Source organism: Ambystoma mexicanum, chromosome 14 (genome assembly GCF_040938575.1).
Source record: "Ambystoma mexicanum isolate Mex_15411 chromosome 14, UKY_AmexF1_1, whole genome shotgun sequence".
NCBI classification, from domain to species: domain Eukaryota; kingdom Metazoa; phylum Chordata; class Amphibia; order Caudata; family Ambystomatidae; genus Ambystoma; species Ambystoma mexicanum.
Genome location: NC_090940.1, coordinates 636,742,530 through 636,756,115, shown reverse-complemented (window position 1 = coordinate 636,756,115; position 13,586 = coordinate 636,742,530). Strand labels below are relative to the sequence as shown.

The 13,586-nt window shown below is 50.3% G+C and overlaps 1 protein-coding gene across 5 annotated transcripts in view; it reads right to left on the bottom strand.

Moving 5' to 3' along the window:
- Positions 1–13,586, bottom strand: part of MARK3 (microtubule affinity regulating kinase 3) — a 606,883-nt gene that overhangs the window by 208,478 nt on the left and 384,819 nt on the right. For all 5 annotated transcript variants that reach the window (XM_069638126.1, XM_069638125.1, XM_069638123.1 and 2 more), the window contains exon 11: positions 7,107–7,219. In XM_069638126.1, coding sequence (XP_069494227.1) covers positions 7,107–7,219 — 113 coding nt within the window. The remainder of the gene's footprint in view (positions 1–7,106; positions 7,220–13,586) is intronic.

The following is a 13,586-nucleotide window of genomic DNA, read 5'->3' as shown; positions in this document are numbered from 1 at the left end:
TCACTATATCTTGTTTACCATCTGCCTGGTGTATTATGAAGGTCTGATGTCGGAGTCATCACTGACCATGTAATCCTAAAAGGACAGCTTGTAGTGGGCGCTGTTGATTTCTTTGTTGATTCTTGCAATACATGTTCATTTACCTTCTTAAAGATAGTGGGGAAAAAAATAATACTTTGAAAATGACAGTTAAAATACATATCGGCACAAATATGGCCTAGACCACCACCTCACCACAGCCCCATCATTACCGTTTTCCCAGGTCTGAGTGCATTAGGACCCTTGTGATGCGAGTTCAGAGGGATGAATGCTTTCATGGGTGGTGTCACAAATTGAGAATAGACTTAAGGAATGTGTCAACCCCATTGCTCTGGATACTTCAAATTGAATGTAGAATCTGTCCTGCCTGCTTGAGTCCGGTGCCATATCCAGAAGGCAGGTAGGTGAAGGATCAAGCCAGGCAACAACTCCAGTTCCAATGGGCAAATCTACACAGAGGACCGTGGGTTGGGGGGGGCAGTCTAGCAGTAAGCATTGTTAGGCCCAGAGTTCACACAGTCTACAGCAGGGTCGGACTGGGGCATAAAATTGTCTCGGGCACCAACATAAAAGTGGCCCACAGCTGCAAATGGGAATTCATTTCTTTTGGAACACTGAATAGTACCGAAGGGGGAGACTTGATAAAAATGTGATGCAAATTGTACATTTAAAAGAAAATGTATTCAGCAACAGTGGTAAAAACTATTAGCCGCATAGTGAAGTCACTCATGAAACTGGCCCATACAAGCATTTTGCGTTTTTTGGTTCGGCCATGGGCCTATTGCCCTAAAGGCCAGTCCATACCTGGTCTACAGAGGTAAAGTTGTTTGTGGACATGCATCAGAAGGGCATCCAGTTAATTCCCTCTGAATTCTGGGATGTGCAGTTCCCCATCTTTCAAATTGGTGGGAAAACTACAAATCCCAGAGTTCCAAGCTAAAACAGAAATGGATGGCTATCCGATCCATGACTATGAGAAACTTAAGTTCCTTGACTCTAAATCTTCGGGAGAGTAATTTGATATGCATGACTGCACTGGCCACCTTTTTTTTTTTACAATTTGCACAGCCAGAGCAAGAGCTGTTCCAATGTGTGTTTGCTTAGTGCAGTAGGACCTTAACTTACTGAACTAATGGCACATGATACCGGGCCAGACTGAATTGATACATTTCTGCTCCTGTCGGCTGAGTGGTTGCCACTGTTTTGCAAGTCACTGAACGTTTTATTACATTTGTTTACATACGAACAAAAATTAAATGCTCACTTTCAGTTCAGGCCCTCAGCTCACCCTTATGATGACCCTGCGGTTTTGTAATTGCAAATAGAAAATCGGGACAATCATAAAAGATTTGACCTAGAGCACGCAGCAGCATGACTGAAAATGTTTAAAATCTGTGTGCTGCCTTTCAAATATTAGTTTGCCCATGAAATCCAGATGTGGCAGAGTCTGAACTGGAGTCTCCGGTATGCTTATAGAGCCAGTTAGTCAGCTTATCGTGATCAGTTTTGCATGGGGAACACAAAGGTTCAGGCACTGGACAGCTCTCAACACAATTTGTGCAAAGTCATCTGATCTGTGACCCGACTCTACTGATGACAGAGAAAGAGCTGTCAGAGCAGCAAAGCTGCATTTACTAATGTGACCTCCCTTTCCTTATGCTCTTGTCTGCCAAACAAGGCCCCTTTGGCAGATGGCACATCCAGCAGTGCAGGACCAAGAATGCGCAGCACTCGCTTATTGCAGCCTTTCCAAATCAGATTGAAAAGCACACTTAACGGTATAAACAGTATACCGGTATAAACAATGATGGTTATTATTGTTCAATTAAGTTGTTCACAGTATCTTTAACGGTATACTGTTATACCATTACATCCCTACACAGCTGTGGTGATCACTGTCAGATATGGAATACGTCGGAGGGCCCAATCCCCTCGAAAAATCCTTATACCTCACCTTACAACAACCACGGAACACAAACACCTCAACACAGAAACCTCAAGACATGCAAAGAATTTCCCGAAACATCCAGAAAAAAGACGGGAGCACTCAAGTAGAGTGGGATGACTCCAACCCCATTACCCCTTACATCACAAGAACAAATGGGCACCATCTATTTCCACAATAGATCACACAACACGACGAAGCCCCGACAACAATGCCACCTTCAACCTAACAATGTGACTCAATTAAGAAGCCATCGCTGATCTTCAACCAAGCATCATCGCACCAAGATTGATCAGCCCTGCCATCAACCTATTGGACTGCTTCAATGAAGAAGCAGCTGTCACCGTTCTTCATCCTACCAACATCAATACGGAAACACCATGACAGGACAACTACAAACCTGAACAAATAACCCCAAAACGAAATCACACCTGGAGAATCCACTAACTAAACGCAAGGTCAATGTTCAAACATTCAACCAAAATATACAACCTCCTATTTGTAACCGAAACATGGCTAGACGACAAATCCAAGATCACCCTCAACAACTGCCTGAAAACTTCAAATTCATCCAAGCAAACAGGAAATCCAAAAGAGAGGTGGGGGTGGGAACTAGCGATCATCCACAAAGAGCAACTGGCCATCAAAAAGGAAGACCCACTAAATATCGATAAATGCAAATCCTTAATATCAGTAAACCCCAAACCAAACCTTAAATTCATACTAACAGACAGCCAACCTACGATGCGACTTTCACGGAAGCAATCACCACCCTAGCCATCAAGTACAACCATCTGATCATCCTTGGAGATTTAAACATCTGGTTCGATGAAGAAACCACAAAAATAATCAACTGCCCAACTTGCAGCCATGAACCTACAACAATTAGTCAAAGGAGCAACACACACAGCAGGGCACACTTGATGTAATCTTCGCCAACAAGGATCTCATCACCACGGCACCCCCAATTCAACTACTCTGGAGTGACCAACTCATCATTCCATTCATAATCACAACGGCCATTCCAACAAAGCAGCAAGAAAAACCACAGATCATGATGAAGAAATTGGAGAACTTTCAGTTTAGTGCTAAATTCCACCCACCTTAGAGACCCACAGCTCTTTTGCTGAACTTTGGGACTTTGTACTTTTAATTTGATGTGCTCTGTGTTTTTTGACTTTGGAGTCAGAAACTCCAAAGGCATCCTTACATTGTCTCACACAGTACCTTCAGTGCAGTGGCACAGGGAAGTCTCTCTGATTTCCCAAAGGTTCAAATACCTTCTCTAGGATCAACTTCTGTTTCCCAGAGAATGCAAAGTGAAATTGACTTTACTAGCCTTTTCCAAATTCATAGAAACAGCACACACCATCTAGCAATGGAGTGCTGGAGGGGTTACATAGTATCCTCTGTGTTTAAACACTCAAGTAGCAGTCAAATTCTACCCTTTCCTATCGAAATGGCTGGTGGCAGTGGTTTTACAACGAGCCATGATTTTTCCCAACCACGAACACCAGTAGCTAAAATTGCAGGAGCCATGTTTTTCAAGATAGTGCCTTAAGCCCCTTTGTTTAAACAGATACCGGTCTTTTTTCGTCATTTCTTTTTGGAAAGGTCCTTCTAGAGTTTCTCTGCACTCCAAACCAGGTTTCGTCCCTTTGTCTCTATGCCTTTGGCGGGCTTCAGGATTGAAGTCCACCCTTGGCGTCTGAGTATCTGGGGTAGGCAGGAAGTGAGGGAGGGGCCCAAAACTCCCTGTGCTTAGTCTCCTAGGAGACCCAAATGCACTCTGGCGTGAATGGCTGGCTGACTGTCCGGCAAGGACAGCCACCCTGCCGGGTGAGTGACATCTAGGCTGGAATGAAAAGGGAGAAAAAACTGTTTAAAAGGTGAGTCTCGTGGACTGGAAGCAGAGTCGACCACTGGAATGAACCGAAGACAAGCTGGAAGAGGACGTCTGCTGCAACCACTGGCCCGTTGGTTTGCCCTATGAAGCCCTGCTGCAGGTCCGAATTACAAAACTCCATTCGACAGAGAAGCTCCTTCAAGGACGGCTTCTTCCTTTGAGTTGTTGGGACCAATCAACTCATAAGACAACGGATGTAAAGAGGGTCTGTAGGCGAGGGGTGAAAATGTTTCTACCTGTGGGTTATCTGCCCTTGTTTGTGATGGAGTCAACAAAGAGGGGGCGACACGCCTCTTGATGAAGTTTAACAGAGGTATTGCCTGGCTTGCAGGGGGTTTCTCCTTCGAAATATCCTCTACGAAGTTAGTGTCTTGCACCACCTCTTGAGTGGCAATCTGAAAGTGTTCAGCTGCTTTAAGGATAGCATTGAATACCATCTGGTCATCGATGGGAGATGCTTGTCTGATGGGAAGTGAAGCGGGAAGATCTATGCACAGTGTCTCTGGATCCGGGGCAGTGGACAGCAACAGCCCTGCTGCCTCACCCACTGGTTGTTCATCGTCCCAATCTGGGGAGTTGTCTAGAGGTTCCCCAAAGGGATCCTCACCCTGATAAAGGTCCTGAGGGGTCGTCTCTGGTTCTGTTAGATCAAACACCTCATGGGGAGTGGTTGGATGTTGAGGGGATTTTTGCCATCCTGAGCCCCAAGTGAGTGAGGCTGCTCGCGACGACCCTCCCGGGACAGTTTTTGCCATGTGGGTGCCCGTTTGATGCCCATGCCCCATCCATGCATACTATAGCTTCCCCGGCTCCCCACCCCTCACACTCCCAGCCTGCCATGTGATCCTGATTGGAGTTTCAAAGCCTTTCAAAGTGGGGAGACCAACCTGATTGGTCAGACATTTACTCCAAACCCATCCTCCCTGGGCAGCCCTCTGCCCGGCAGCACCTGCGGCTAAGTGCCCCAAGGCAAAGCGCAACTCCCCCAGAGGCGGCTCCAGATAGTCTGTAGGTTTCCACTGGCTTCACTGGCTTCCCCTGCAGACACCAATTGTAAGTGTGGCTTGGGTGGGGAGTGGAGCCATTACTCCACTCCAGAAAGCCCGGCCACTCTAAATTACCCTACCACTGAACTGTGATAACTAGCATTGTGCCACTCGGATGGAATTTGAAAGTTAGCATATCCCACACTTAAGACTCTAAACATTAACCTGCCTCTCACCTAGATAGGATTGCGAATGTTAGCTAATGCCATATTAGATTGAATACCGATAGTTAGCAAGCGCCACACCTAGATAGAAAAGTGAACATAAGGCTGCGCCGCCATCTAGACAGGGTAGTTAATGTTAGCATGTGCCACACCTAGACAGAACTGGTAATGTTGGCATGTGCCACACCTAGAGAGAACTGTGAATGTTGGCATGTGCCACACCCATATAGAACTGAAGGTTGGCATGCCATTCAGCCAATCCACTAACAGTTTCACCCCTCTGCATACACCTCTCAAACTAACCAACCACAACCCTATAGCACAACAATCCACACAAACTTCACTACATTCCAAAAACAGAACACAGACACAACAGCACACAACGGCACACAACGGCTACCGACCAGAAAAAGGCCCCAAGCCCAGTAGGATATTAGTCTTCCTCTCGTGTCCTTTTAGGGATGATAAATCCACAAATTTAGAAAGTTTATTCATCTAACCCCTCAGACCTGTCCCTGGTCCATAAGGATGACCCAGAGGGGTCTGGAGGTGGAACCGGCTCTTTCTTGGGCCTTGTGTCTTTAGGTTGTCGAGCATTTTCTGACAGTCTTAGACAGGGGCTGAACCATCAGAATATTCTTCCTGAGCCTCTTGACGTGTTTCTCAACGTGTCTCTAGGTTTGTTTGCTGCCGAGATGATTATTGCGAGACTCTTGCAGATCTCCAGCATGTCTGGGAGAGATTGCGACGGGCCTTTTGGCTTAGTCGCAGTTTACGCCACTGCCGAAACATTAGGCGTTGACGCACTAAGATTTGGTGCTGACGCCCTAGTGACATGAGTGCCCGGACGCATGCCGCCTAGACTGTTGCGGGAGGGTGGCCGACCCTGAGGCTCAGTGGGTTCCATCAAAGATAGCGGCGTACCCATTGGCATCTTTGGTGGTCCCGAAGAGTCCGTTGAGGCGGCCCGGGGGTTGTGCATTTTCCTTTGTGTGGTGTGTGCACGTCCCAGTCGTCCGGAATGTACACTCCGCATAGCAGGACTGGTGTCCTGTCTGTCGGGGCTAGGGATGGACGCCTCAGAGCATTGATGCTCCAAAAATTGGTCAATGGGCTCTGTATCGGAGCCACGGCTGTCGCTCACATCCTAGTCACTCGAGGCGCCTTTGGCGGCAGGGGAATCTACCTGCTGCATGGCGTAGGCCGCCCAGCGTTTCACTCGTCGATCTTTTGACGTCTTGGGACATAAAAGCTTGCCAGACCAACAGGACTACACTTATTACACTGCCGATGTGCATCATTCCAGGGATACTTGCCGATGCAAAAAGGGCAAAATTTTTAAAAAAGGTGTCCTGTCCATAGCTCAGGTTGATAGCAACAGCAAAACCAAAAGGGATAAGGAGGAGAGAAGGAAATGCATTCTTGAAAAGAAACAGCCACGGACCCCACTCTCCCTACTGTGTAGGCCTGGCCTGAGGGCCGATGCCACACGGTGGATCGGAGCACCAGCCGCCAAAGTCTGGAGTTGTCTTACACGGTCTCTGGTGTTGGCTGTGAAGTAGTCGAAGGGGACTAATAAAATGACTGTCATGTACAAATGTTATAATAGCAGTTTTTCGAGCTCCACATAAGGCGACCAGCTTTCTTGGTGGAAAAAACAATCTGATGGACCTTGATGCATGAGGGATCTTGGGTACGCTACAAGTCATGTTAGGGATAGTGTTAAAAGCACACCGATGTCAATGTCCCCTTTCTATCCTTGCAATACTCTGCGATTACCACTAGATGTGGGACTATATAAACAGTATGTGACTAAAATTCACAAGCATCAGAAATATATACATAAAAAGGTCACCACTATATGGTGTGAAACTATGTTCAACAACCATGGGAACATTAATTTCAAATAAAGTGCTAGACATAGCATTGAACAGCTGCGACATGAATACAAGCCAACTGAAACAGACACCGAGGAGACACATACCTTAAACATTTTGATAACTTACCTCAGAGGATTTCCTACCCAACAGCAAATATGTTGCTGTGATTTCATCATACTTCATTTTGCTCAAAGATTCCTGGATTTCATCTTTTGAATAGCCCATTCCCATCATTATATCTAGAAAATAAAAAAGGACAATCTGAGAATTTATTGAGTGCTAATTGAATAACTTCCCAAAAATATACAAGACTATGTGGAAGGCAAGTGCAGAGGTTTATCGGATCACTAAAAACTAGTGCCAACTAGTACAAAAGGGTCTGTGCATGCAAACCAGTCACGTTAAGAGGTATGTAAGGGTGCAGAAATGGAGGTGGGACATCATCAACTCCTTCCTCTACTTCTCGCCTCACATCATGGATATTGCCAAGGCGGCCAACTTTTAGCTGCACCTCCTCCTAGACATTCTCTTTCCTCACCTTCGCCTAGAAACTGTCTCCAGAGCTCTGGCCCTCTCCAGGCTGGACTACTGCAATTGCCTCTCTCAACCTGCCCAACTCCTCCCTTTGCCCTCTTGCAAGTGTTAGGCAAGACTATGCAGTACCCTTTGGGTGCACTACATTAACCGTGACCGCCTGGCAATAGGAACCCAACCTTTGGAATAAGTCTATACTACACAGGTTGGTAGCGTGTTGAGCAGCCAGACTAGCTAAGGGGCAAGGAGGGGAGGGGGGGGGGCAATGTGAGCAGTAGGAGACTTGGAGATTCACAGTGACACTTGTTCAAATAAACACACAAGGTTTCTTGATTAAACAAATAATGTATCAGTCAAGTTAGAATAAGCCTTCAGAAGGGAGCAACAAATACAAATACACTTCAGAATACACTTAATTTTAGAAAATAACTTAGGGAGAATTCTCAGAAATTTGCTAATTCCCCTCTACCTTAGAGACCCCCAGCAACTTTGCTGGATTTTGAGGACTTGATCTTTTTAACCCAGAGAGAGTGAGACATTTTTCCACACTCGTGTTTTAATGCGATTGTGTACACTTTATTTTGGTTGCAGTGTCTGACAAACTCAATTGGCATTCAGGGAGCAAGGCCCAGCACACGCTATCTTACAATAGGGTGCTGGAGGGGTCGGTCTAGAAAATTACAAAATGTAAGTAAAGTCAATTTCACTGAAGGTGCAGTGCGTCACAATTTAAAGATGATGCCTATGGCATTTGGCAGACTCCAAAGTTAAAAGTCTAAATCACAATTACAGGAGGGTAAGAAAAAGGGCTCACTCACTCCAGGCTAGAAATTAAGAGTCCTGAAGCACAGCAAAAGAGCTGGGGGTCTCCAAAGTAGAAGGTAATTAGCACATTTTTGAGAATTCTAAACAGCAACAATTAAATACACTTCAGAAATACACTCCTTCAGTTCAGTAAAGTGGATACCCTTTTGGGATGTCAAACTTCCTACACCCTGAGGAGACTTCAATAGCTAGGACACTGGACATTAGGAACAAGTTACTTACCTGTAGCTGTTCTCCAGCATGGGTCTGGCATGGATTCACATGCTCATGAATATTCCCCGTCGTCAGGCTGGGAATCCTCGGCAAAGAAAAAAAACAGTATCAGTTCTGTTTCTGATCTGTCTTAGTAGTAACCAATCACTGGTCACTGGGGTCATACTGCCCCCAACCAATGACTGCCCTCTCCCTAAGCCCCGCCTCTGGATGCCATCCTCAGATTTGGTAGCACGCCAAGTGGCAGTATGACCAAGTGAAGAGCCGCAGAGGGGTGGGAGGGTTCGCATGTGAATCCATGCCAGACCCATGCTGGAGAACAACAGCTACAGGGAAGTAACTTGTTCCTTCTCCAGCATGGGGTCTGGCATGGATTCACATGCTCATGAATAGAATACATAGCAGTATACACATGCACAACCACGGGAGGTGGCAACAGGCCCAACGTTAAGCAATAAAACAACTCAACATTAAGCATCCCTTACCTCCTCACCAGGCTCACCTTAAGCGAACAGGTTGCGCAGCACTGCTTGGCCAACTCTGGACTCCTCCCTGGAGCCCCGATCGACGCAGTAGAATCTTGTGAAGGTGTGCATCGACCTCCACGTAGCAGCCCTGCAGATGTCCAGCAGGGGCACACCAGACAGGAACGCCGTGGTAGCAGCGATCGCTCTGGTCGAATGGGCTCTCGGACGGCCGGGCAGTGGTCGGTTTGCCAACCGGTGACAATGCATGATGCAACCGGAGAGCCATCTGGAAATTGAAGTCTTCGAGAGAGCCTTCCCTGGATTCACAGACCCAAAGTTCACAAACAGTTGTGACGTTTTCCGAAAACTTTGTGCGGTCCAAGTAGAACTTCAGCGCTCTAGCTACATCCAGCAAATGTTAAGTCCTCTCGGCCAGCGTCGAAGGCGACGGAAAGAAAACTGGTAACACCAAGGGCTCGTTGAGGTGGAAGTCCGACGGCACCTTGGGCATGAAGGAGGGGTGCGTCCTCAGCACTACCCTCGTGTCATGAAAAGTCAAGTATGGAGGCTTGCAAGATAGGGCCTGAATCTCTCCCACTCGTCGTGCAGAGGTGATGGCCACGAGGAACGCCGTCTTCCATGACAGGAACTTCAAAGGCGCCGAATGCATAGGCTCGAATGGGGGCTCCCATGAGCCTGGTCAGCACCACATTAAGCTCCCACGCCGGGGCAGGAGCCTTCACCGGCAGAAATGATCGGAATAGTCCCTTCATGAATTCCTTTACCATGAGACCACAAGGACGCCCGTCCTGTAGTCGGGTGTATCGGGAGATGGCAGCCAGATGTATTTTTATGGAGGCGTGAGCCAATCCAGCTTTGGCCAGCGACAGTAGGTACGGCAGCACTTGAGGGGCTGTAATCCGCAGAGGGTTAATCTTCTGTGCATGGCCCCAGACCGAGAACCTCTTCCACTTATGACCGTAACACGAGAGTCGAGGACGCCCTGGCCTTTGCAAGAACCTCTCTGCAATCAGCCGGGATATTGTACCCTCCAAACTCTAGTGCTGCAGGAGCCAGGCCTGCAAGTTCAGCGACTGTGGGTCGTGATGGAGAATGGCGCCTCCTTCTCTGGAGAGAAGATCCGCGTCCGCCGGCAGCTTGACTGGTGGGGACGTTGACAAGTCCAGAAGGTCCGGGAACCAGAGCTGCCTCGGTCACGCTGGTGCGACAAGGATCATCCTGCACCTGTACTTCTTGAGCTGGTTGATGAGGCGGAGCAGCAACGGAGGGAACGCGTATAGAAACAGGCCGTCCCAAGGGAATGAGAAAGCATCGCCCATGCTCCTCGGCTGTGGGAACCTGCTGGCGAACCTCTGGCACTGAGTTTGTCGCCGTCGCGAACAGGTCGATCTGGGGTTTGCCCCATCGTTGGAAGAGTCGATCCACTTGGTCCTGGCGCAGTTCCCACTTGCAGCACGAGCGCAGCTCCCTGCTGAGTGAGTTCGCAACAGTGTTTTTTATTCCTGCCAGGTGGAAGGGAACCAGAAACATCCCTTGGGCGACAGCCCAATGCCACAGATCCTGGGCCTCCTTGGATAGGGCTGGGGATCTGGTGCCTCCTTGCTTCAGTCTATAGAACATCGTGGTGGTTTTGTCGGTGAAGATCCTCACCACTTTGCCCTTGAGGGACGGAAGGAACGACTTGAGAGCCCAGAACACTGCTCGGAGCTCCAGAACGTTGATGTAGAGAGACCTCTCCTCCAGGAGCCAAAGGCCTCTTGCGTGGAGGTCTCCGGTGTGCCCCCCCCCACCCCCAACCCTCCAAAGGTGTCCGTTGTCACGTCTCCTGAAACACCAGGATTTGAAATTCCGTGTCTGTCGTGAGGTGAGCACGGATGCCCCACCAAAAGATCGCCCGATGGAACTCCTCGTCGAGAGGGATCCTGTCCTCGAACCAGCCCCTCGCTTGGAGCCAGCAGGCGTCGAGAAACTCCTGTAGCGGACGCATCCGAAGTCTGAAAAGGGGTACAAGGTAGATGCATAAGGACATCATCCCGTGGAGGGACTTGATGGACCTCACCCTGGCCACATCCGTGGCTAGCAGGCGCCCCACCTTGCCCAGGATGGTCTTGGTCCTCTCCTCTGAAGGGGAAGCCAATTTCCCCACTGTATCGAGCTTCGCTCCCAGAAACAGCCCCATCTGCGATGGAATCAGGTGGGATTTGGGGTAGTTAATGGCGAACCCCAGCTCTGTGAGCAACCGGACGGTCCTCGCCGTGTGTTCGACGGCGAGCTTCCTTGTCCTTGCGCGGATTAGCCAGTCGTCCAGGTAGGGGTAAATGTGGATCCCTGCAGACGCAGCCGCGCCGCCACTGGTGCCAGGCACTTGGTGAAAACCCTGGGTGCCGACTTTAATCCGAACGATAGGGCCCTGAATTGGTAGTGGCGTCCCTGAACCACGAACCTGAGGAACTTCCTGTGCCTTTTTAGGATAGGGATGTGGAAGTAAGCATCCTCCAGGTCCAAAGACGATAGGAAGTCGCCTTCCTCCAGCTGTCCCAGCACGTGCTGAGGGAGACTATCCTGAATTTCTGCGCCTTGATGTACTTGTGTAAGCGACGCAGGTCCAGGATGGGGCGCCAACCACCTGTCTTCATCTTGACGAGGAAGTACCTTGAGTACACTCCGGAGCCCCGGAGCCCTCTGGGGACGAGCTCGATGGCACCTTTGAGCATCGCCTTTACCTCCGACAGTAGTTGAGGGACGCAATTCTCCTTCCTGGCCACGGGAGGAATGCAAGGGCACTTCTTTTGGAATTCCAGCGAGTGCCCGTTGGCCAGGGTGTCCAACACCCAACAGTCGGTGGAGATGGACTCCCACACGCTGACGAACTTAGTCAGCCGGCCTCCCACCGGGTTGCTTTGGTGGGGGCCCGACAACCCGGACGGGTCAGTTTTGCTTGGAGGCGGCCTTGCCGCCTTGGCCTCATTGGCGGCGGGAACCCCCTTGCTTGCCGCGACCTCTTCTGAGGGCCTCCTGGGAAGAGGAGCGGGCCGCCTGGTGGTAAGTGGAGGAGCCACCGCTGGATCCTTTGTAGGCACCCTGTCTACCTCCGGAGCTCTGAAAGGGCCGCCGCTGTTGAAGTACCCCCAGGGCCCGGACCGTCTCCGAGTCGGTCTTGATGGCCTGTAGGGACTCATCCACCGCCTTACCAAAAAGGTTGTTGCCGTCGAACAGCATGTCCAACACCCTGGTCTGGACGTCCTGGCGAAAGTGTCACCTTGAGCCATCCTTGTCGTCGGAGGCAAACTCCGTTGCCCAGTTGGTGAAATCCGGTATCGGCAATGTCCGTTGCCACAGTTATGGCGTGATCCGATGCCACCTCGCCTTCCAGCAGAATTTCTAGGGCCTCCGCCCTTTTGTCATCAGGCAGGAAGTCTAGCATGGGAGCTATCTTGAACCAGAGCTCCCTGTCGTAGCGGGCCACGATCGCTAAGGCATTGGCCGCCTTAATCGTCGTCGGCGCCGAGATGACTGGTCGTCCCATAGAATCCAACTTCTTGCCCTCGCTGTCTGGCAGGGAGGTAGAAGTTGAAGCCGCCGCACCCGCTGCCTTCTTAGCCGCTGCCGAGACGACAGTCTGGCGTGGGCTGGGCCCTGAGGCACAAGGGGGCTGCATCGGAGACTCAGTACTACTTCTCGTACCTGTCCCTCTTGGCAGGTGTCATGGAAGGGTTCTTGAGGACAGCAAGCCCCTCCTCCCAGATGTCATCGAGTAAAGGCACCGCGAGGACTGTCTTCCTCTTGGCCTCTCGTCGTTGGTACAGAAACCCCTCCTTTTTCTGGTCTTCAGGGCAGAGCTGGAAGAGCTCGGATGCCCTGGTTATCAGGGCGTGGAAAGAGCCAATTTCGTTGGCTGGAGACCCCCGCAGGGGTTGGGGGGGGGGGGGGGGGGTGACTGATGTCTGCTGTGTCATCGCCGCTGTCATCGTCCGTCACAGTCGCTGTATCCGTCGCCGTATCCTCTCTAGGGTCCGGCGAGGGGGATGAGGGGTCCACCGGTCTCGCAGGCACGAAGGGCAGAGCGGGGTGGACTCTCCTCCGCTTGTTAGGAGGGCTTCCCGACGGGCCTGGTTCTGGATCCTCCGTCGGGGTCCGTGGTAATCTCGTCCTCATCTCGGTGGATTGATTGCCAACAAAATGGCCGGCGAGCTATCTTGGGGCTCGGACAATGGCTGCAACGGACGGGGTGACCGTTCCACTGGGACCTGTTCGTCGTTGCTATCTTCGATCACGTCAGCAGGGACCGCCCCCTGGGATCGAATCTTCTCGAACCTCTCGTTGAGGCCCTTCTCGGTTTCCACCAGTTCCTCCTCAGAGGCTGATTCCGAGTCTAATGTCCACTGGCCCCCCCCCCTCTTTCAGCTGGGGGCTTCACGGGGGTCTTAGCGGCGGGCTGGAAAGAGGACTCCCTCCGCGGTGGCAGGGATACTCTGGGCCCGGCAGGCGTTTCCACAGGCGTAGTCTCAGCCGGCTTTGCCAGGGTCGCAGCGACCACTTCGGTAGA